At 59.4% G+C, this 24,002-nt stretch overlaps 2 protein-coding genes across 2 annotated transcripts; one reads left to right on the top strand and one right to left on the bottom strand.

Moving 5' to 3' along the window:
• Positions 1-10,089: 10,089 nt before the first annotated feature.
• Positions 10,090-11,484, top strand: LOC113982388 (ammonium transporter Rh type A-like). The gene has a single exon (XM_039382971.1). The coding sequence runs from the start codon at positions 10,090-10,092 to the stop codon at positions 11,482-11,484; it is 1,395 nt and encodes a 464-aa protein (XP_039238905.1).
• A 5,135-nt stretch (positions 11,485-16,619) lies between these two features.
• CUNH20orf204 (chromosome unknown C20orf204 homolog) lies at positions 16,620-22,291 on the bottom strand. Its single transcript, XM_039382970.1, has 5 exons — positions 22,129-22,291; positions 19,043-19,191; positions 18,744-18,806; positions 18,486-18,638; positions 16,620-17,614 (listed from the first exon to the last, which is right to left on the bottom strand). The coding sequence occupies exons 1-5, from the start codon at positions 22,289-22,291 to the stop codon at positions 17,456-17,458; spliced, it is 687 nt and encodes a 228-aa protein (XP_039238904.1). The 3' UTR covers positions 16,620-17,455.
• Between the last annotated feature and the right edge of the window lie 1,711 nt (positions 22,292-24,002).

Genomic DNA, 24,002 nt, shown 5'->3' with positions numbered 1-24,002 from the left:
TCTTGGTATCCCCAGGGTTGGGTCTCAGCTCAGGGGGACTGGCAGTGGGGTCAGCTAGGAGGGGACACATAGGTTTGACCAAATTGGTCCCCATCTTGCCTGCAGCAAGATGCTGCAGGACCTAACTGGGAGTGGGGGGGTAGATTTTTCCAACCATGCCCATCCCCTGCCTGTGCAGGGATGCTGCCAGCACCGAGGAGCCCGTCCCAATCTGGCAGCTCTACTTCCTAAGGAGGAAAAAGTCTTTATGAGATCCCAGCAAGGAGCCATGGCCTGATGCTGCTGAGAGCCCTGGATTGTCTCCCGTTAACCCCAATGTCTTCCATGGCACAGTCAAGGACTGGAGCCATGCTCACCCACACCCTGATAGCTCCTCTGCTTCCAGAGTGATGCATTTCACCCCAAAAAAGTAGGCATGGAGATGAAAGGAGAGGCAGGGGCTGCTCTGAACCCCATCAAGGACCACAATTACCCTGTCTCCTCACAGTTACCCTGTCTCCCCACTCTGATGGCTCTGAGAGGCTGTGGCATGGCTGTGGCATGGCCCCTGCACCCCATCACACCCCTGGGTTGGTTGTGTTTCTTTGGCCTGGGAGGCAAGCATGTGCATGTGCAGTGCTGACCCCACAAACCCAGCTCCACCCAGCACGGCTTCACCCTTCTCACCCAGATTTCTAATAAAAAGATGTAATAAAAATATATTATAGAAATTAACCCAGCAATGTTTGCACCTCACCTGCCCCAAAGCCCCTGATGTGCAGCCCTGGGGACATGGACACCAACCCCAGCATCACTCAGGACCACCCTGGGAAATCCCAGCCTCCCCCATCCCTGCCTCCGGGCTGGAGTCTGCCTGGCTGCTGGCCATGCCGAGCCGAGCCGTGTCTCTTCCTCAGGCTGCTCCTGCCCAGGGATCACCTGCAGTTCAGTTGATTTATGAACGGAGAATTTTTCGAGCTCCGTTTCCTTTTCATTGTTGTTTCAGTTGCTGGGCTCGCTTCCGCCTGCCTTTGAATAACTCCTGCCACGCTGCGAGCGGTGAGAAAGGCGCCGAGTAAACACTCACACTCGTCCCGGGAGCCGGGGGGCAAGAGCCCTGAAAACAGGGGGACGTGGGGCTGCCCACCAGCTGGTCCCACCTGCGGCAGGAAGATGCTGGGCTCCAAGCGAGCAGAGCCCCAGAGCAGACCCCTCTTTTCCCGTGGCTGCAGTTTGGGACAGGGGAGCAGTATCCCATTCTCCTGCCCCGCAGCACAGCCCCTGGGAGGTGGCAGTCCCGTGGGGATGCTGCTCCCCCACGCTGTGGCTGGGGAGGGGGGAGGTTGAGGCAGGTGATTTGACTGGAGGGACCCTAAAATGTGGCTCGGGGGGAGGGGGGGGGGCAGTTCATTGCCGCATGCAGGGCAGGGTCCCCTCCACCCAGGGCTGTGCTCCACCACAGCTGGGCTGAGCAGTGGTACCCGGCTTCATCCCCGTCCTCATGCCCAGCTGGAGGGGGACTCCCACCGCGGTGCAGAGAGGATGCTCTGGAAGGAGTTTGGGCTGATTTACAGCAAAGCTCATAAAGGAAAAAAAAATCACAAAAGGAAAGGACAGAAACCCCATCCGCAATCTCAGCTCAGCCGAGGACCCACGTCCCCACTGCTGCCACCTGCTATCGGTGTTCCCCCTCCCTCTCAGCCACATCCCTCGCCACCGAGGAACCCCCATCCCGGGTGGTGGGCAGCTGCCCATCCCGGCCTGCGCCCATTGTCCTGCCCTTCCTCCCCGCGCCCCTCAGCCCCCCGCCGCCGCCCCGGGGCCAGGGGGAAAACAGGAAGCGTTCCCCAGCACGCTGCTGCGGAAATGAGACAAGCGGGCTGGAGCGGCGGCGAGGACGGCAGGAGGAAGCGGACGGGATATTTGGAACCGACGGCGAATTCTTGGGCTTATCTCTGCGCCGCAGAGGCCCAGGAGTCCTTACAAAACAGCGCCCAGCTGGAGCGAGGCCCGCGGCTGGGGACGCGTCCTCGTCCCCAGCGCCAACCCTGGTACCTTGTTCGGCAGAGGGATGCTGGTGGCAGGGAGGGGACACCGATCCAGTGTGGTGGGTGGCACCTGCATCCCATCGGTGGTCAACAGGAGAGACCTGATGCGTTGCTGCGGGGTGGGGACGGGCAGCCCCCGGGGTGCGTGGTCCCCAGGTTGTACGTCCCATCCTTCACAGGGGTCTGGGCATAAGGGCACACCCCAGCGTCCCTAAAGCCTGTCCAAATATCTCACTGTTTTATGAGTCCCCAGGCACGAGTTCCCCCTTTCCCATGGGAAACCATTCCCTCTCCTGCCCGCAGTCTGCACTGGGACACTTTCAGTCCATCACCTCCCCTTCCGGCCCCGCAGGCACCAGCCGCAGAATCGGGATGTGGGATGCTGCTCCCCTGCCCGCCCTGCCTTCCCTGCCCGCAAAGGGTTACAGACAGCCCGGCTTGCTCAGATTTTGCCCTTCCAGCTGCTGCTCGACTTTTTGGTGGGTTTGAATTATTTTTCATAACAATGCCGTGGTACTTTATATTCAGCACATCCCAGCTGGGGAATAGAAAGCGGGTCCGTGCTCGGAGCACCCGACCCAAAGGCAAAGGTCTCTGCAGAGCTTCCTGAAAGCTGGAAGCTGCTCGCTGCGGGCAGGGGAGAGGGGCTGGGGGAGTTGATTCATCCCGGGGAGCTGGGGCTGCTGCCAACGCCCAGGGATCCACAGTTGGGCTTTGCTTTGGTCAACCACTCGTTTGTTAATTGGTGGTGAAAATTAGGCAGGAGCCTGCAGTGGACATCGGAGGAAGCCGGAGCACCCCGGAGTCAGCGTTGGGAGCGGCTCGACATGGGCATCACATTCCTGGAGTGTCCCTAACCCAGTGGGGACCCCCCAGCCGAGAGCACCCAACTCGGTGGCTGCAAGGAGGCACCTTTGGAGCCGGAGAGTGCTGGTGGTGGGGCGATGCCCGTTGACAGGACCCGCCGAGGAGGGCTGCCGCGGCCAGTGGAGCCAAATTTGATGGCTGGGGGGGGGGCAGGGTGTGACGGGTCACCCTGGCAGAGGTTGAGACTCCTCCTCTGCGGGGAGGAGGACAAAGGATGGAAGCGGCTGCCCCGTTGCAACACATCCCCGGCGAGCACAATGGAAATGCCATCCTCCGTCTTGTGAAACAGGAACCTCATATGATCTCGCTGAAGGCTTGGGGACACTCTTGTAGGTCTGAGCGTGACGCTCCCCGGGCTCCTTTCTCTACCCGCAGGGGGATGGGGACAGCAGGGAGTCCCCGAGAGCATCCCTGCCCTGGTGAGGGCCTAACTGCCACCACTGTCTCCCATGGCACGCTGGACCCGCTGGCAGGATGCCCGGCCACCCACCCCGTGGTCAAAACACCCCTAGATCCCCCCAGGCTCCCCAAAATGCTGTCCCACGAAGGCACACAGACCCACAGCCTTGCTGAGCCTCCCCCTCCCGCCCCGCTCGAGGACTCCTAAATAAACTTCGTTCTCCCTTTATGTTCTTGACCCCAGATTTAATTAGACCCCCGTTTCCTGCCTATATGAAAAATCACTTCCCCGAGCAGGTGGCTGCGACACCGCGGGGGCTGTTGTTGTTTTCTCGGGGGTGGGGGGGGGAAAGGTGGTAAACGGGGGGGGGAAGAGTTTGTTGTTTATTTTTGTATTTACAAAGCGCAGCTTTTTCCTGGTGCCGGGCATCGGAAGAGTGGCAGGATGTGACCTTCATCCATCTCGTCCTCGCTCGCACAATACGGCCGCGAGCGCCGCGGGCTGTCGCCGGCTTTGTCCCCCCGCGGCCGGCGGGCACCTCCCGCGCCGCCCCGCCGGCACCTGGCGCCCGCCGGCACCCGGCACCGCTGCCCCCCAGCTGGGCCCCGCCGCTCACACTGGGAGAAAAAAGGAAAACAGAAAAAAAATTTTTTTTGGAAAAAAAAGAATAGCAAGGTTGCCGGTTTCCTCTCTGGAAAACAGGCGGGAGCTGAGCGGGACATCAGCGTGGGAAGGAGGGAGCGGGGTCCCGCTGAGTCCCTTGGGAGCCTCCCCTTCTTGGGGAGTGGTCAGGGCTCACTGCCTCCTCCCTCACTCCATGTTTTTCCCCGTTTTCCACCCCTTTTCCCCCGTTCCTGGGGCAAATGAGCCCTTTTCCCCTCTGCACGGGTCAAACGCCTTTGGCCCCATCCAGCTGCAGTCCTGGCTTCACTGGGGGCAGCAGGTAAGGAGGGGGTGCAGAAAACATCTGGTTCCCTCATCCGAATGTTGTGTGGAGTGCCCAGCAGGCAAGATCCCACCCAAATCCCTACAAAGACTGGCAGAGCGGGTGCTGCTCCCTGTCCCCATCTCATGCAGACCCTTCCTTCCCAGTACTTGTGGGCGGCTGCAGCCACTTGCTGGCCCTGGCTGCTGGGACTGCTGTGGTGAGCTGGTCAGCAGAGCCAGCCTAGGTGTGGAGTTAGCACTGCCCAGCCTCCCCATGCCCGGTGTGGGATGGATAAAGATGTGATGGAGTGAGCTCTCATTGTTTTCATTCTTCCCAAGGAGCACCACATTTCCATAGGCCACACTGCTGCTTGGTTCATGGAGAGACACACTCCAACCCCAGCCCCACCTATGTGTGCAAACTAGCGTCCACGGTGAGGAAACTGCAGGGACAAACATCTGATGCGACCCCCAAACCAGCCATGGCACCCATACGGTATTTGCTGGTGGCATCACTGCCCCAAACAGAGAGGAATTGCTGCAGGATTTTGCAGGGACAAGGGGTCTGTCATCCAGGAGCATCTTACCAAGAGGGCCCCTCAACACGGCTGAGCTCCACTTGGAGCAGCCCAAGACCCTGGACCAGCACTCCCCAGGGGGCTCAAACAGGGGCTGGCACAGCCAACGCGACCCCCCAGTACCCTCCAGCACTGCAGTGTGACACAGCCCCAGAGTCCCCAGAGCCCAGCGCTGCTGGTTAGTACAGGGCTGGTGGGTCCCAGCACCCTGCTTACAGCCTGGATCCTGGAGCAGAGGGTGGTGCCAGCATGGGCATGGCATGTGGCATGGACAGCATAGTGTGGAATAACACAGCATGGCACGGTATGGAATGGCATGGAACAGCATGGCATGACACAGTATAACCCTGAATGGCATGGCATGGCACAGCATGGAATGGAACGGCATGGTACGCATGGCACAGCGCGGTACAGCATGACATGGAATGACACATCACCAGGGCACATCACCCTCACACTTTCAGGAGTGCCACCCAGTGACACGAGCATCTCAGAGCCGCTTTGTTCTCACCCTGGTCAAGCATCCCACAGCAGAGCAGGGGGTTCATTAATTTATCTTTTAATTCCCCAGCATCCCCTGCCCCACAAGCCAGTGGGTCCCCATCCTGCTCAGGACCCCAGGCAGGAGCAGGTGCAGCCCTGCCAGGGTGCAGCACCCACTGCCCCAGCACAGACCCCCCCGGAACCTGCCGGACCCTCATCCCCGCCCAGAGACCCCCACCCACAGGTGTGGTGGGCAGTGGGTGCCCACCTGGGTGCAGGGCTGGATGTGCTGGCGCTGGCTCTGCCCAGCACAGTTGGTTATCCTTACATTTGGCATCAGCCACTTCCATTGGGCTCCATAGGGGAGGGAGAGAGAAAAGGAAAACTCAGCTCAGGGCGATTTAATAAGTTCAGCGTTACGAGCTGGGGAAAAGCTGTGGAACACACAAGTGGTAACGCAGGATTAATCTTTCCTTTAGTCTTGGGAATTATGTTTTCATTAATCCTAATTTTTCCAGATGTTTCACTCCTTATACCATGCTCTTCAAAGCCTCTGTGGCTGCAAATTCTAATGAAGCCATGAGAACATTTTAAAGAGAAAGATTCAAAGCTTAAATTGCTTCCTTTTTTTTTTTTTTTTCTTGGTTTTTGTTTTTTTTTTCCTTTTCTTTTTTTTCTTTTTTTTTCTTTTTTTTTTTTTTTTTTTTTTTTTGCCTCCCTCTTTTCTCCCCCCCCCTCACTCCCCCAGTTGGGCTGTCGGGGAGTTGCATGCGTGTGCGGTCCCAGCGCCTCCACATGTTGTGTTACACAATGTGCTAACAAGATGGAGAAGGCCACTCGGTCCGCGTGATGCCGGGGTGACGTCTGTTGGGCTTTGTGTCCCCCCGCTTCCCCCCCGGTAGGACCTGGCTGTGAGGGGCTGAGGAGAGGGCGGAGGGGGGGTTTGGCCCCCTGCCCACCACATGACAGCCGGCACCGGGGCTCACAGGGTCACAGCTGGTCCGGAGCTCTTAAAACACTCGCGGTGCTCGCTCCCGGCTCTCTCGGGCACCAAGCGGGCGGCTATGTAGGACCTACGGAGGGGATGGAACAGAGCTGGAGCTCTGCAGGAGCAAGCTGGCAGGATCTTTAGGGAATGGAGAATTTTGGGGTGCTCCAGGCTGGAGGGAGCAGTGGGTTGAAGATGATGCCATGGCTGGGGGTGCCATTGGCACTCCCTTCCTATCACACAGTACTGCCCTGCAGGGATGAAGCTGGAAATCCTGATCCCTCCTGCCCATCAGCGGGTCCCCAGCACCCTTCTGGGTGCCAGTGCGTCACCACGGGGTGGGAGCACCCAGCCACTCCATTGCCATGGTGGCATTCCAAAGCCCGGCACCCCTTCAGGCTTCTCCATCCATCCCCAGCCTGGCACGGCCACAGGATCCGGCCGCCACCGCCCGGCATCCCCTCCTCACCGGGAGCCCTCGTCTGACGCAGGAGGTCAGACAAGATGATCGTAACAATCCTCTTGGTCTCCAGCACCCGGGATTGAGATCCATGTACTTATATGGCCTGAAGAACGCAGTGGGAGCATGACCAACGTCTGGAAATCCAGATATGACTAGATCCCTTCATTAGTAATTTCTTGTACATGACTTTCTAGACCATGGGGATTTGTTAAATTTGCAGGAGTGTTTCTCACAGTGCCATGGACTGGCTGCTGCCAGCATATATTGGCTCGGATCTGTCAGATCCTGTTGCCTTATATGACCCTCGGTTAATTCAGCTTTTCTTTGTATCCAACCCTCAGCAGGGAACTCCTCCAGCAGTCCCAGCGTGGATCCTGCTAAAATGGTTCCCCAGTCCTCCTGCCATAAAACAACTGCCCCCCCAGTGAAAGGGGGATGTGGGGGGTGGAATTCAATGCTCCCCTCCCTCCCCGCTGCCCAAGCCCTCGCCAGATGCTTCCTCCATCCCTTCTCCTTCAGTGCCGAAAGAAAACTCGCTGTGCCTGGAAAATGTTACCGGAGGGATTGGACCTTCTCCCCATAGGGACCATGGCATCCTGAAGGCACACCCTGCACCACGGGGTTAATCATTCGCTGTCTTCAAGGGTGCCCCAGGGCCAGGGGGGGACTTTCACCTTCTCAGTGACCTCTTGGAATTTCGACCTTCTTTTATGAGTGCCATAAAGGTTATTTTTTAATCTGTGTCCCAGTGGGGTTTCCCCCTCTCTGCTGTGGGGTCTTTGGTCTGGGGAGCACTTGGGCATCGCTGTTCTTTGTGTCTCATCTGGTTTGGGAAGTGGAAAGGCTCACAGGACGCCCTTTTCCCAAGGGAAGAGGATGGTGGTACCCGACATCTCATCAAAGGAGCCTGGTGGTGGTTGACCCCACAGAGGCAGCAGAGCAGAGGGTGCTGCTGGCAGGGATGTGAAAGGCTGTGGGTCATTAGAAACCTCCTCCACTGGCTTTTGCCACTCTGGGAGCCCAGAGAAGCATCTCAAATGCCCAGGTGCTGCCAGAGAAAAATTTCCAGGTGGAAAAAGAGCATGTGTCCAAGAACATCCCACTGAGCCTGTAACTGCCTATCCCCCACTGACCAAGATAAGAGCTATGTCATCCCCCGAAACATCCCATCACCAAACACTGAGCCCAGTCCTGAGCTGCCACTTCCCTATGTGCCCTCCTGGAATCTGCTGACCCAGCACACAGAGTCCAGTGGAGGCATCCTGACCTTCCAGTGCCCTGCACCTCTACTCCTTGCCAGAGATGATCCAGGGCATTTACAACCCAAAACTCCTAATGTGTTTCTTGTCCTCTCCAGCAGATCTGGCAGCACTGGGATGCTCAAGGACACATCCCTCCAGCATCTTTCTCCTCCTCTCAGGAGGCACTGTGCCATAACCTTGAAGTCTTCCAAGCACTCTGTTTCTTAAAAGACCTGTTCCATGGCTTTTTCTTTTAGCATTTTATTTAACACCACCTTAAAAAAGCCCAAACCAGAGCGGGAAGGGGCAGGCTGAGATGCTGTGGGCAGAAGGAGGGGGGTCACCAGGCAACACCCAATGTGCCAGGAGATACACTGTTCTCTGGCACACCAAGCCAGAGCAAAAACATTTCCTCAGCTCTGTGAGAACAGCCTGGCTCCTCCGTCTCAGGAGCACGACCTGCTCCAAGCATCTCCCTGGGGTTGTGTCTCACCCACCATCAACCAAAGAGGTTTCACTGTGCCAAGCTGTCCCCTTGAAAACCCCCTGGATGGGCTGATGTGGCATACGAAGGGCACAGGTGAGAGGTCAGAAGCTGAAATCCCTTTCTTTGCCTTTTGTACCCCAGCAAGTGATGGGGAAGGCTCTGCCTGCATCCCTTTGGTCCTCATCCCCACTGCCTGGTGGAGGTGAGAGCCATCAGCAGCCAGAGGAGGTGGGTTGGGCTGTGTCCCTGTGCAGGCAGAAGCAGGAGCAATGGGAGCATCCTGCCGATTCACCCATCCCATCCCATCCCATCCCATCCCACCCCATCCCATCCCATCCCATCCCACCCCATCCCATCCCACCCCAGCCACCCTGAGGACACCAGAGAGAGCCATATGGCACTGCGGGGACCCCAGCCCCACATTTCCTTGGGTGAGGATGCTCCCACGGGAGCATCCACTGCCGTTAGCATCACCAGCCATGCAGCAGGGATGTATCAGGGGCGGACAAAGCACCCTGTCTCCCATCCCAAAACCCTCACTGCTCCCACCACCCCTCTGTTGGGTGCAACACAACCCCTCCTCACCCGCCAAAGGCATTGCCTTCAAAGCACCACCTCCTCCTATACATCGCCCCCATTTCCAGCATCTCTGGGTTGAAAAATGGCCGGGGATGGTTTGGCAGAGGAGCCTCGCGCAGATTATTCAACAATTGTTTCCCATTTTGCGCCCTCGCCTGCCTCATCCTCCAGTAACAATGACGAAGAGCGGCGCGGAGCCAGCGCCCGCGGCAGGGGTGTTGAGATCAGGGACAGCACAAAAATATCTCCTCTCTGGAACAAATATTTACCAACCCTTCTGCCTTTTGTTCTTGTGGTTCTCATATATTTTTTCTTTAATTTTTTTTTTTTTCCAGACATTCACTGGCAAAATGTCACACTAAGCAGCAACCCAGAAACTTCGGGGTAGCTGCTTGGCTGCTCTGGGCTTTGTTTTTCTCGCGCGCTAATTGTTAATGAATTTCCAGCCATTTAAGCCAACGCAAACCTGTGAGAAAATGATCTTTTCAGCCCTGATTCTGGAGCTTCATGGCACTTCCCAAAATCCAAGCAGTTGCCGGGGAAAACGTGCATCATTCCGCAGAAGGGGGTGGTGGCAGTGCCAGAGTCAACGTGGAGTGGGATGTGGCAGAGCTGGACTGGGAGCTGAGGTTTGTGTGAGCTGCCAGCATCACTCCTGGGTTCCAGCAGTGAAGTCTCCACTCCTGGAAGGGGGTAGGTTATATGGGGTGAGTGCCACAGTACCCCCATCCCTGGCCAGCTCCTCACCAATCATCCTTCTCCCTTCTCTGCCCCATGGCAGGTTTTTCTTGTTTCCCTTCAAAATCATAATGTCCACTTTTATGGTGGCCAAACAAAAGCACGTGGCTAATTTATGGGTGTTGTATTTAAAGAAGAAAGGAACAAAACCCTCCTCTTCTGCAACATAAACTCAGATCTTCCATTAAAAATTAACCGTGGCCATAAAACCCCCGATGTAGGAGCAAGCAGAGCTCACCCTGTGAGCACTGCTGGGCTGCTGCCCCAAGACAGCACCCTGCCAGTCACCATCCCCTCCTGTCCACTCCAGGATGGCCATACTGCCCTTCACCCAGCCCCGTTACCTCCTGCCCCTCTTCCTGGGGTTTTTCCAGGGCGCCCTGCTCCTCTTCTTTGCTCTCTTCGTCACCTTTGATGAGCCCTCAGCGCAGGCAGAGGATGCCAACTTGGTGGCCTACCAGATCTACAGCACCTTTCCCTTCTTCCAGGACATCCAGGTGATGCTGGTGGTGGGGTTGGGGCTCCTGCTGACCTTCCTGCCCCGCTACGGGCTCAGCGCCCTCACCCACAACTTCCTCCTGCTCAACTTCTCCATGCAATGGGCGCTAGTGCTGCAGGGTTTGATCCACCACTTCCACCACGGCCAGGTCCACCTGGATCTCCACAAACTCCTCATCTCTGAGTTCGCTGCCGTGACTGTGCTCATCTCCGTGGGGGCCATCCTGGGGAGGAGCAGCCCCTGCCAGCTGCTCGCCGTGGCCACCTGTGAGGTCCCCGCCTACCTTGCCAGTGAGTGGGTCATTGTCAACTGTCTGGGCGTCCTGGATGTGGGTGGCACCATCACGATCCACGTCTTCTCCTGCTACTTCGGCCTCGGCGTGTCCAAGGCTCTGTTCTGGGCAGGGCAGAAGCCACTGCACCCCAAGGAGACCCCAACGCCCCGCTCCGACCTCATGTCCCTGGTGGGGATGCTCATCCTCTGGGTTTTCTGGCCCAGCTTTGTGGCTGTCCTCTGCCAACCAGGCGATTCCCAGCACCGTGCCATCCTGAACACCCTCCTGGCCATGAGTGCTGGCGCCATAACCACCGTGGTGGCCTCCAGCCTGCTGGAGAGGGATGGCAAGCTCAGCCCCAGCCACCTGCAGAATGGCAGCCTGGCCGGCGGGGTGGCCATCGGCGCGGTGGCCAACATGGCCATGCCACCGGTGGCTGCTCTTGCCCTGGGCAGCCTCTCAGCTGTGACATGTGTCCTCGGCTTCAGGTTCCTCACCCCACTCCTGGGAAGGAAGCTCGCGCTCCAGGACCAGTGTGGCATCCACAACCTCCACGGCTTGCCCGGCATCCTCGGTGCTGCAGCCAGCGCCGTGGCCATCCTGGTGGCACCCAAGGACACCTCCAGGTCCTACGTCTCCCAGCTGTCCCCCTCTGGGGGCAATGCCAGTGAGGTGGTGGGAGAACAGCAGGGGGACGGTGGGGTGAGCAGACAGGCGCTGTGCCAGGCAGCAGGGCTGGCGGTGGCCATCGGGGCCTCACTTGTCGCTGGGCTGCTCACCGGTGCCACGCTCCGGCTGCCCTGCCTGGCCCGGCCACCCGAGCGGCTCTGCTTCGATGACTCACTGTATTTTAAGTTCCAGGATCAGGATGAGAGCCTGGGCGCAGGCAGCACGACTGAGGAAGGAGCCCTGGCTCTGAAGGAGCATGTTTAGGCACTGCTGAGTGTGCAGCTGCAGGGAGGGCCAGGGAATATCACCAGCCCAGATCAGCTGGCAGGAGATGTTGCCTGTTCTTGCTCCTGCCCTGTGCCTGGCTCCAGCCACCAAGGACTCTGGCATAGCTGGGTCAGCATCACAGCACTGGTCCCTCTTCCATCCTCCCACCCTGCAGCTGCGAACCCCCTCCTCTGCTCCAGTCACCCCCAGGACCCACCCATCCCAGGCAGCAGCCAGAGAAACAACCTGCTAAGGGTGTCTCCCCTGGGATGGCTAATAACCTACAACTAATCCAGACGGCCCTGCTGCAGGACACTGACACCAGTTGCTTCACTCTTGGCAGGTAGCATCACCTACAGTGCCCACCCTGACCCTCAGCTCCAACTCTCACTCTGGACTCTCCTGTCTACTGCAGCCAACACCTGGAGAGGGCTTCCAGCTCAAGCCATGGCTCCAGGTCAGGAACTCAGCATCCCATGCCTGGAGGGTGGAACTGCAGCAGCGGGATACAGGGAGATGGGATGAGCTGGCCACAAGCAAAGGATTTAAAAGGGATTTGATAACCTGCACTGGGCAATTCACTCTCCAGGAGAGTTTGCAAAGGGAGGCACAGCTTTCTTTACCACTGCTGCTGTGATGACGACGCAGCCCAAGCATGGCAAGGAGCCTCAGAGAGAGCCAGGATGCAGGAGGCACCCGCAGCCCACAGGACCCTCATCCCACCCCAAAGCAGGAGATGGGAAAGCTGCGCCAGCATCCCAGGAAGAGCCCCATCCCATCCCACCACGGGCAGTGAGCCGCTTCCACCCTGTGGAGGACAAAGCCTGCAGTCCATGGCTGGCATGAGGCGAGCTGGGAGCGCGGAGCCGCATCCTGCCTGGAGAGCGAGGGCTGTGATTCACATCCCCCCTGCCATGAATCACTGCTGCCCCTGCGCCCCCACGGACCCCGCTGCTGCTGAGACAATGCAGGCGATGTTCAGGGGCTCACAAGGGGGTCGAGGCCACCAAGGCCCCCAGCACTGTCTGCAGGAGCAGGGGAGCTGTCAGCGCGGTTGGGGGTCCCCAACCCTGAGCGGGTGGGAGAGGGGCTGGATCCCCTCCGCCTGGTGCAGCCCCAGGCAGAGCCAACACCAAGAGGGAGCGAGGCTGGGGAATTCACCCTCCAATAATCACAAACAGGCTTGGGGGGCCGGGCGTGTTTGGTTAATTGTTAGAATAAAATATTGCCGAGCTCTGACAAAGAAATCCTGCCCCGCAGCCCGGCGCGGCCGAACAATGGGCCCCGGCGCAGGATGCTGCGGGCTGAGCAGTGGGGCCAGGGGCCATGAGGGAAGGAGGCAGCTTGGTCCCCCCAGCTCCCAGCCAAGCCCCAGCAGGCTCCCAGCTTCTTGGCAACTCGGTGTGGATGTGCCCCACGATGATGTTGGGAGCCATCGCGCGCCCACTCGGAGCAGGGACCGGCCGGGCCCCTCGCCACTGCCCGGCTCCCGCTGTGTGTCAAGAGCCTCCAGAGCCAGAACCCGCCCGGGGAGCTGTGATACCATCGGTGCTGGATCGGCCGCATCCAGTCTCCAGGAGAGCTGGTGCTCCCGCTGAGCCCGGCATCCCGGTCCCGCTGGCTGCCCCCATGCCGAGGCCTGCTGGCTCCAATGCTGGCTCTGGCTCCAGCACGGGGAAGAGGGGGCACAGGGTCAGCAGCACCAGGGGCTGCAGCCACCCTGTTGGGAACCAGCTGTAGAGGGGGATCACATGCACCCACCCTTGCACATGCATGCACACACGTGGAACTGCATGCACCCACCCACCCCACACATACACACGTGTGCAGACACTACTGCACACACATGTACATGTGTGTACACATAACCACATGCATGTGCCCAGACACACATGCACACACATACATACACACACATGCACAGACATCCCAGCACTCACAAACACATGCACACGCAGCCTCAAAGCTGCAAACCTCTTGCTGTCAGAGGTAGTGGAGCAGGCAGAGCCGCTTTCCAGCATCTCCCAGCCCTTCCCAGCGAGGAAGAGGACGCAGGCTCCCGCCGAGCAGCCCGCGGCACCCGGCAGGGGAGCGGGCAATGGGGGCGCGGGGAGGGAGCACACCCGGAGCTGGGCCTGGGCGCACCCCGCCTCCCGGCTGGCATGTCCTGGCACGGGCACCCCGGCACGCCGCGGCACAATCTGGTCGGCAGATGCTTCAAAGCCAGCAACAGGCCCAAGAAATGATAGGGGGGTCAGCACTTTCCCGCTGCCCGGAGGGGCTCAGGCACTCGGTGACCTACGGTTGGGAGTGCTGGGACCCACCTGGGTCGTGGCACGGCTCCATCAGCCCCACTCCCGGCCATCCCTGCCCCCCAGGACCCGCTGTTCCGCCTCTGGGTGTGCTGCCCGGCGCTCCCTGCTCCTCCAAACCAACCGCCCTCCAAAGGATGGAGCAGTCAGATATTCCGCAGAGCCTCCAGCGTTTATCACACTGTAAATCTGGGCTTTCAGCAGCTTCACAATGCTGCAGGGAGATGGGAGAGAACAAAACGCTGCTCTGCTCTGTCAGACACAGCCTGCGTGTGCCAGTGCCCCCAGCGCCGGGGCTGCCAGGGGATGGGCCCCCAGCCCCTCTGACAGGGGGGTGAGGACTGAAGCAGGGGCTATATGTGGGCAAGGGCCCCCCGGACACCAGCCGGGGGGCTGCTGGCACCCCGAGATGGGGATAGCTTGGGTCAGCTGCACTTCGGTGGGACAGCGGTGGTGTGGGGGGCAAAATGTGCCTGTGTGGAACTTCAGCAGCCACTGTCCCTCTGCATGGTCCCCAGGCATGGTGACCCTGTGTGGCCCCCTGGCAGAGCTCCCCAGGCACAGTCCCTGGGCACTATACCCCCATGTGGTCCCAAACCATGGTCCCTGGGCACAGTACCCCACTATGATCCCCCAGCACTGTCCTGCAGAACAGTGCCCCAGCCCACTGGGTTCTGCTGCTGCCTCCGAGCTCAGCCCAAAGCCGGGTTGGGATGCAACCCACTGGTGCTGGCAAGAAGTGCCAGCCCCCATCCTTGTCCCCATCCCTGTCCCCACAGCCTCCCCCCTCCAACCCCCATCTCCCAGCGGGACCCTGCCATGATTGCAAAACAAGCAGGGAAGGGAGGGAGCCGAGATCGCGCTGCTCACACAGCGCTTGGATGCATCTGGCAAGGCAACCCGCTGGTGGCACAGGGCACGAGGAGAGGGCGTGGGCACGGCCAGCGAGCCCCCCCCCGACCCTGTGCGTCCCCCTCAGCTCTAACATGTGTGTGCACCTTTTCTACATCCCTGCAGCCCCCGGGCCGGGCGGGCTCGCACAAGGCACACAGGGACCACGGGCAAGGAGGGGGCTGGCAGGGCGCCCAGCGGCTGCCAAGGGGCTGGCACAGCACAGGAGGGTGGGGGGGCCGTGGCGGCAGCTGGAGCCACATCAGAGCGGCCCCCCCGGAGCAGCCGGGAGCGTGCGGTGCTGCCCTCGAAGGAAATGCGCTCACTCCCATGTGCTGCACACTTGGGTTCGCCTCACTGCTATTTTTATTTGACTTTTCAGGGCCTGTTTCCTTTTTCCGGCTGTTTTTGCTGTGATTCCACCATTGCTTTGACCTCGCTTTTTCCCCTCCCTCCCTGTTGCTTCTTCCTTCACTCTTTCCTTCCTTTCCATGCACTCATTCCTGCTGCTGCACCGGGTTCCCGGTTCAGCAGCAGTTGCCTGGGAGGGAAGGGTAGTGAACAGAGGCAGTTACTGCTGTGGTTTATCTGGGAAGGTGCTGACAGGTCACTGGAGGGGGGACTTTGCTCCAGCCTTGATAAAGAAAAAGGCTGTGAGTCACCCTATCCAAAGTCACCGTCCCAATCCTGTTGGTGCTTGAGCTACGTGGTCCTGGTGGGGCCCCCAGCCCCATCCATTGGATATCAAGCATCAATAGGACTATTTTGAGAGAATAAGGGGATGTGGAGGGAGGGTGGTTGGGATAACGGAGGGGGAATAAGAAAGAAATTCAGAATCTAAGCCAGTGCAAAACCTCCTGTGGAGGCAGCAAAAAGGGCAGTGCTCTCTCCCAAGGAAGAGGATGGAGCCGGGAGGAAGGAGCCCAGGCATGATGGGACCAGCCAGGGAGGAGCATGGCACTGGGAGGTCTCTGGCATTGGGATGTGCTGAACTGCAGCTCCATCGGTCCCTGGTGCCAGCCTGCCCCAAGCTGGGCAGATGTCACCCCCTAGGGCCCACGTGCCCTGGAGAGACCCCATAAAGCATCATTCAGAAGTTGCAGCCCCCTGCTCTCACCCCCAAACCAGGGTCCCTGTTCTGCCCCATCAAATCAAGGGGTCCTGCCTGCACCCCACTACACCCTGGCAATTCTGGTGTGCTCAGGGTGGGGAGGGGCCCTCTCTCACCCACCCTGGCACTTCAGCCCCTCCAACTCTTTCTAGCCCAGAGGGAGAGAGGGTGGGCAAGGACCATTGAGAATCCCCTGCCCTCCCCTCCCTAAATCCCTCTCCCCAGTCGGATGTTTGAACCTCACCCAGACTACCCCAGAGAAACGTGCCCCTCTATTCCCTCCAAGGCACATGGGTGGGTGTCCCACTCACCAGCAGCACCCCATTGCTCCCCCCCGGCCACAGCCCTGCCCAGACCGGGGATGGTGACAGAGGCTCTGCTGGGAAAAGAACGGGCAATGCTGGCGTGGCCGTGGGGACACACGGTGTGGGCAGCGCCCGGCTCCGCTCAGCACACACAGCCCACTGCTGCCACCTCGTGTCCTCCAGAGCCGGGCTGGCCCCACTCAGGGCTGGGACAGCATCCACCCGGCTGGAGAGGCACAGGGGCGCACTGTGGGCCCTCCCAGCCGCTGCTCCAGAGGAGAAATGGTCTCCCAGGAAAGCAGCTCCTGTCCTCCATCACCCACACACCAACAGAAGCCCATGGGCCAGGGATGCAGGCACAGAGGGCAGAGGCAAGATGCCACGGTGCCCACCCCTGCTGCAGGCTCCTGCCTGGACATGCACAGCCACAGCCCCATGCCCAGACCCTGCACCCTGCCAGCTCCATCCACAGCACAAGAGCCTCTGGATCACCAGATAAAGAACCCTAAGTGCTTCTAAGGAAGGAGAGGTTTTATTTCTGGCTTTCCAGAGGCTGTTTGCCACCCAACAGGGTAGCAGGGACCACGAACAGGGTGCTGGCAGAGCATGGTGACAAGAGAGGATGGTCCTCAGCTCACCAAACCCCACATCCCACCATCGCCTCCCTGCTGGGGCACCTGCAGAGCTGAGCAGCCAGGTCCCCCCACAGTGCTGCCTGTCCAAAGGCTGAGCCTTGGCCCCAAACACCAGCACCTGCCTAGGATTTTTCTGTATATCCAAGGACACTGGTACTACCCAGGTTTCCTGAGGTGCCCAGTGATGCATCCCAGCTTCCCTGTCCACTGCAGGTGCCCAGTTGCTCTGTGTGTCCCAGCAGTACCACAGGGACACATGCCCCTCTCCACAGCCCAGCCACCCTCAGAGCCTTGTGGGTGCACTGTAGTCCCCCTTCCAACAAAGCCCTCAGAGCCGTGTCCCCACATGTCCTCTTTCTGCCCCAAAATGCAACCATTGTCCCCAAGAGAGCAGTAGGTGCTGCAGGCCCAGGAGCGTTGCAGAATCCACACCTCACCTTCTGTATTTAGTGCTTCCCCTTCTTCCCAGTGTTTCTGGTGTTCCAGGTTCCTGCCGCAGCCGTCCCACAGCAGCAAACCAACCTGCCAGCCCCAACCACGGGAGATGGAGCCGGTCCCTGGGCACCACTTGGAACAGGAGGATGAATTCAGCTCGAGCATCTGCCGGTAGCAACGCCGCTGCCCTCAGGGCTGAGTTTGTCCCAGGTTCCCAAACGAGCCACCGGCAGCCGGTGCCGGGGCAGCGCGTCCCTCCCGCGCGTGGTGAGGGCGTCCCTACGAGTGCCGGGGTGCCTGGTGGGGTGCGTGCAGGGCATAGAGCTTCTCCCAGCAGGTCGCCAGCCTGTCCGCCTTCCTCCCGATCTCCCGCAGCTGCTTCCTCCTGCGGCCGGGTCCCCCGCGCCGGGGCTGTGCCGGGGTGCTGCGCAACGGGGTCTGCGGGCGGTGTGCCGAGGGAGGGAGCAGAAATCCCCCCCACCGTCACACAGACGTTAGTCAGGGGACAAAAGCCACCACATGTGGGGTCTGTGTGGGCAGAACTGCAGGCTGAGGTGGCCACACTGCCCATGGTCATGGCAAGGACATGGTCCCGAGTCCCCAGGAGTCCCCAGGGGTGGTTGTCCCCACCTGAACCAGCAGCGTTCACCCCATAGCACACCCACAAAATGAGGTTTCCAGAGCAGCAACAGCTCCATCCCACAGCAGCAGACACCAGGCAGGGTTGTTCCCAGGGGATGTCCCCAGCAGTGGCAGGGAGGACAGTCCCAGCATTGTGCCAGGGCCAGGCAGAGATGGAAGGCAGGATCTGGCGCCTCATTGCCCTGGGGTTTCCCTGCTGGTTAATGAACTGCTGGGATTGCCATAGGGATCCTCCTGGATGGGGTTTCCCCAACAGAGCCCTGGGGATGCCAGGGGAACCCAGCCCTCTGGGGATAAATCCCAGTTCCTGCCTATGTGCGCCCAGAAGCAAGAGCAGAACTGCACCCACCAGGTGCATCCCAACAGGACAAGGTCTTGTGTTCCTCATCAGCCATGGCATGATGGCACAGGTGAAAAACTCACTTGAGAGCTGGTGGTAAAACACTACCAGCCTGTTCCACACCGCCACAGCTGGACTTGCCTCCCTGGCCAGTCTAAAGCTCACCAGGATGGATGTGCCATCAGCATCCCCCAGCTCCTGGGATACTGCAGGCAGAGCCTGGAGCCTCCTCATGGGCAGCATGAGAGCACTCAGTGGGGCAGGGTCTGCCCACAGCCCTGGGGAACTGGGGGCCACTGAGGTGGCTGGGAAGGAGAGGGTTCCCACCTTGCTGATTTTCCTGCAGTTCTCCCGGAGCACGAAGTCGGTGTTCTTGGCCACCTTCCAGACCGCCAGCTCCTCATGGCTGTGCAGGGTGCCGGCCCCCACCTCCCTCAGGGACATGGTGATGTTGTAGATGGACAGCAGGATCTTCTGGTCCTGGAGAGGAGAGAGGCACGTGGCCCCGGGCAGGAAGGGGGGTTCTGTGGCTCCCTGAGGGCTCAGCCCACACCACACCCCAGCCCCAGGTCCCTCAGCGCTCACCTTGTCTGAACGACAAGCCGGCCCAGCCCTCCCGCTCCTGTGCACCGACCCACTCAGGTTTTTCTGGAGAAAAAAAGCAAGAAGATCCAGCACCCCCCAGGATCGGTGCCTCCCACATGAGGCAAGAATTACCCATTTAAACACAACACCCTCCCCAGTACTGCTGGCAAAGCAGCCAGCTCCGTATTAAGCTTCCAAGCTCATCCCTCCCCACATCCCACAGCAGGGCTGCATCCAGCTCAGCAGCATTCCCCAGAGCCAGGGCTGGGGACCCAGGCAGACACTCGCCCTCGGCTCACCAGGTTCTGGATCTCATGGAAGATGACGGCGCGGTACTGCTGGAGGATTTTGGCGATGCTGCACCTCCTGCCTCTGCTCAGCACGGCCACGAGCAGGAGCAGCAGAACAGCAGAGGAGAGAGCCCGGGGGAAAATCTGCCAGGGAAGGGCTCAGAGTCAGACAGGGATGAAGGGATGCTCCAGGCTCTGCCTTCAGCTCCTAGTCACAAGCCCCATCAGACCTGTCCCTGAAGACACAGGGTGTGCTGGAGGAGCCTCCACTGTCTCTTCCCAGAGCAAAGCCTTGGGAAACTACTCCACCTTCAGCCCAGCCCAGCAGCACTGCCCATGGCACACACAGAGCTCTCTCTGGTGCCACCAGCTAAGTTCTTGGCACAGTGCTATGCCAGGGACCTGTGTCATTCTATGGGACTCATCCCTGAGCTCTCTGTCCCAACAGGGTTCCAGTAGGTCCCCAGCTTGTGGCATTTCAAGGCCAGAACCTCAACCACCAAAACCCAAAGGGAGCAGAGAGGGATGTGTCCTGCTCCTCAGAGAGGAATGGGAGGCAGGAGCTGCCAGGGGCCCACCAGCAACATCGACACCTGTACCCAAATGGATTCAAACAACCTCAGAAGGACGTTCCCACACCTCTGCTGCACGGATGGAATTATTACAACACTTTTCCATCTCCCCCACAGCTCTCACTCATCCCAGGCCCAGATGCCCTCATCACGAGCCAGACAGAAGCAGCACAAGTGCCTGCCCTTGCCAGCACATCCTGGCTGCTGCTGAGCCAGGGGAACCCCAAGCGCTGATACCTGAGCTGGCGGAGGGGCACAGGGAGGGTGGGGATGGACCCTCTGAGAGATGAGTCCCAAGGCTTTGAAAAAAAGCCAGCACAAGCTCAAGTGACCAAGACCAGAGATATCTGAGCAGCCCCGCAGCAGGGGAGAGCATGGGGAGCCCAAAATCTCTGCCAAGAAAGAAGCTCAACAACTCACCACGTCTCCGCATCACTGAGCGATGGCACAGCACTGCGGCCCCGGCCTGGCATTTCTATCATTTCACACTGCCAGAAAAAGCCCCCCCCAAACACAACCCTCTCCAAACAACCCCCCCCCCCCCACCCCGTGGTTGTCAGGTCTGGGCAGGCAGAAGGTAGCTCAGCTCCTTCCAAATATGCAACCCCTGCACCGCAGCCAAAGTATGAGCGAGAGGAGGGGGCCGCAGCTCTGCCTGCAGCCAGCACCTGCTGCCCCACGGCACAGCTCAGAGGGTCACTGCCCTCCCCCAGCCACCTCTGGCTCTCAGCTTCACCTTCTGCTCTGAGAAGCCAGAAGGAAGAATTTTCCTCACTGAATTCCAAGCCCAGGCAGCCTCCATCCATCCTGTCCTACACTGGGAATCTGGAGGGTTTGTAAAACCTGCTCCGTGCTCTCCACTTGATGCCAGGCTCCAAAAGGGTGAGAAACCTTTTTCCCCACTCTCCCACAGCTCAGCAGGAGTGACTGGACACGAGGCACAACCCAACACAGCGCAAGCCTGGGAACCCACGGGCACAGCTGTTACCTCAGAGCACAAGGGCGTGTGAGGAGATGAGCAAATCCACGTGCAACCGGTACAAATCCCACTGGGCTCTTCAGTTTCCTTAATCAGCACACACCTTCCAGCAGAGCCATGCTGGGCTCCATCCAGGGACCAGGAAGGCCAGGGAAGAGCCTCCTTGTGCTGCTGCCTTTGTTCCCTGCAAACCCACTAAGAGATCTTGCTCCAGAGGTGATTCAGCAGAGAGCCAAGGGTATAATCCCTAAGGACACCAAAGGAGAGCGCTGCTTCCATGAGGACACCCTGTCCAAAGTCTAAGGGTTGCCGGAAGCCTCCTCCACCGGGAAGACAAGGCCATGCAATTTCACCATTTAACTAGGATTGACCCCTGAAGTGGCTTATTAAGCAACTGGGACCCAATTCCAGAAGAAAGCACACCAGCACTCCCAGGCAGTCAAGCCTGGCACTGGGCTCAGACCTCAGCACGGGAGAAAGCACAGTCAGAGCAGCCCACGGAGTAGGTGGGGCAGGAGCTCAGAGGGTTCTGGAGGTGTTTCCCACGCCCCACAGAAAGCAGGGAAGCAGCACTGACAAGTGACAGATGCAGGGAGAGACCAAGCTTACAAATCCTGCTCCTGGATTCTCACCTTTCAGGATGGAGGAGGAGGAGTTCAACAACTGATTTAAGGTTATTCCTTCTCCCTTTGCCCCCATCCTACAGCAACAAGTTACAGGCAGGTGGCACATCCCTTCCTGGGGGAGACTGGCAGAGAAGGAACAGCCTGGGGAAGCACAGGAGCAGGACAAGCACAGCTAATCTCTTCCTCACTCTAATCCTCCAGCAAACATGAGGAGATAAGGGAAATCACCATTATTGATAGAGCAGCTCCTGGTGGCACTCATGCCAGTCCCAGCCAGTGGGGCAATGAGGGGCAACGCCTGCAGCCAGCTTGGGAACCCCACCGGGATCTACAGGTCCTTCCAGCCAGATGGACCCTGACCCCAACACCCTCCTAACCCAAAGAGCCACCACCCAGAGCCCCAGCACCTGCTACAGCTTGGGGCAGGGACAGACCCTCCATGTCCCCCCTTGGGACCAGCCCCATCCAGCCCCATCCCAGACAGGTACAAGATCCACCCCAGCCAAATTCAAGCCTCATCCCAGGCACAGCAGGCTGGTCCCAGCTGGGCGAGCCTTCCCAGCCGGATCAGAGCCCCTTCCTCACCGCCTCCCAGCTCCATCCTATCGCGACTGTCCCAGCCGGATCCAAGCCCCATCTTGACACAGGCCAGCCCCGTTCCGACTGCTCCAACCCCTTTCCCAGCTGGTCCGGCCCCATCCCGACCAGTCCGGGCCACTTCCCGGCCGGACCAGCCTCTCTCCCGCTCGGTCCAAGCCCCATCCCAGGAGAATCAGCCAACTCCCGACAGGTCCCACCCCGGCCGAGCCGACCCCATCCCGGCGGTGCGGGGGACTCCGGTCCAGCGGCAGTGTCTCGGGAAGGGTGTCCGGGAGAGGAGGAAGGTTCCGGGGAGAAGGGGGGTCCCGGCGCACTCACCATGGAGCCCCGCGGGCGCGGCCCCTGCGGCGGCCCCGGGGAGCGCGGCCCGGCCCCGCGTCCCGCTCCGCCGGGGCCCGCGGTTTGAACTTGGCTCCACGGTGGGAGGGGACGGGACACGGCACCGCCGCCGGCCCAGCCCCGGCCCCCGCGGGGGAGGCATCGCCCCGGCCCCCCCGGGCACCGGCGGAGCGCAGAGAGGAGCGGGTCGTGCCCGGGCTGCGGGGTCGGGTCCTGCTCCCGCTGGGCAGCCGCGCAGGGTGGGAGAGGGTCCCCCTGCCCCCGAGGGGCCGGCAGAGCCAGCACCCCCCGCTCGCACCCACCCGGGGATCCCAACCCACGCGTGTCCCTACCCCGGGCAGGGCTGGGGCTGCATGTTTTGCCGCAAACCACCACAGTTTCGATTTCTGTTGGCGTTGGGGTGATCGTTCACTCTGGAGTCACAGTCGGCAGCGGGTGAACGCTCACAACCGCACCCACCTACAGCAGAAGTGACTGTCCAGAGCGATTCCCCTAAAGTAACGAACATGAACAGTGTCCCCCTGCTTCCAGCCAAAGCCCCTCTCCTCCTTCCCCTCTGTATTCACCCAGCCCAGACACAGAAAGTGCCCTGACTCAATTTCGATTGATTTGGGGAAAAAATGATCCGACATCAACAAAGCTCCTCTGAGGTGTGGAACACGGGTGTTTCAGTAGAGGCAGAACAAATGGTGAATAATCCAGCTCTGCTCAGCTTGCCAGGAACGTCCCTCCCTGGGAAGTGGGACCTACCATGCAGAGCAGCATTCTACCAGGACAGGACCCATATAACTTCTTTATTGAGCTCTTTATAATAGCTAAAATTCATGGGTGCCATAATCCACTCAAAAACCACCAAGACATCTACAAACATAAAAAGGCTCTAAGATTGATGATTTTGATTATGTTTATCTAAAGAACATAATCCCAAAGCTAAGGAATGTAAGCCAAGGGAAAGGGAAGCTGCAGGTAGGAGGAGCAGCTGGCCAAAGGAGCCTGGTGCTGCAAGGAGGTGGCACAGGGCCCCTTGCTTGGGGCTTCCACATCTGGAGGTGTGTGCACAGCACTAGGAAACCATTTCTTCTCCCACCACCCACAAGGAGCAACTCCCAAGCAAGCCACAGGATCCCAGACCAGTTTGGTCCAAAACAACCTGAAAGCTCATCTCTGCCATGGGCAGGGACATCTTCCCCTAGACAAGGTTGCTCCTTCTTGTGCATTTTCTCCATCACAGGGCTTCTAGGTAGACTTTCCCAACAAGTCCTTACAGGATGTGGTGCAGGCAACTAAGCAAGGGGCAGGAGAAGCATGTGGATCCCCTTGGTGGGCACACACAGGGTATCTGGCTCGAGGGAGATGCTCCCAACACAAGTAAGGAATCTCTCCAGCAAGAAAAGCCACATCATCGCATTTCCACTGCCCTTTCCCATCCCAACGTTGCAGCCACCAACCAACAGTAGGGCTGGGCAGAGGGAACTATACACCACAGGCACCCAGCTTTCCCCAGTACAACACTACACCAGGAATCAAAATGCCATACTGCCTTCCCAGAGCAGCAGCCATGTGAGGAACACAAGGGGTTGAAGGACAGCACACATTGAAAACTACTCTTAAACTTGCTTTTATCCTGCAGTTTCTGCCTCAGTCTTGAATCCTTGTCCAGTCAGGTTCCATTCCCATGTCTACCCTCTCCTTCTCACATAATCTCTGTTCCCCTTCCCAAACTCTCCTCCACTCTCTATGATCCCACTCACCAGAAGGATGACAGTGATGGCACAAAATCCCCGAGCAAGAGTCTCTCAACTCCCACCGCCTCTCACTCACCTTTGGAGAACTACAATTCCACAGGACATCCG

The sequence above is a fragment of the Pipra filicauda genome, unplaced genomic scaffold (genome assembly GCF_003945595.2).
Source record: "Pipra filicauda isolate LSUMZ 115617 unplaced genomic scaffold, ASM394559v2 scaffold291_size933811_pilon, whole genome shotgun sequence".
Taxonomy (NCBI): Eukaryota; Metazoa; Chordata; class Aves; order Passeriformes; family Pipridae; genus Pipra; species Pipra filicauda.
The sequence above is the reverse complement of the archived record's forward strand: the minus strand, read 5'-3'. Positions and strand labels throughout refer to the sequence as shown.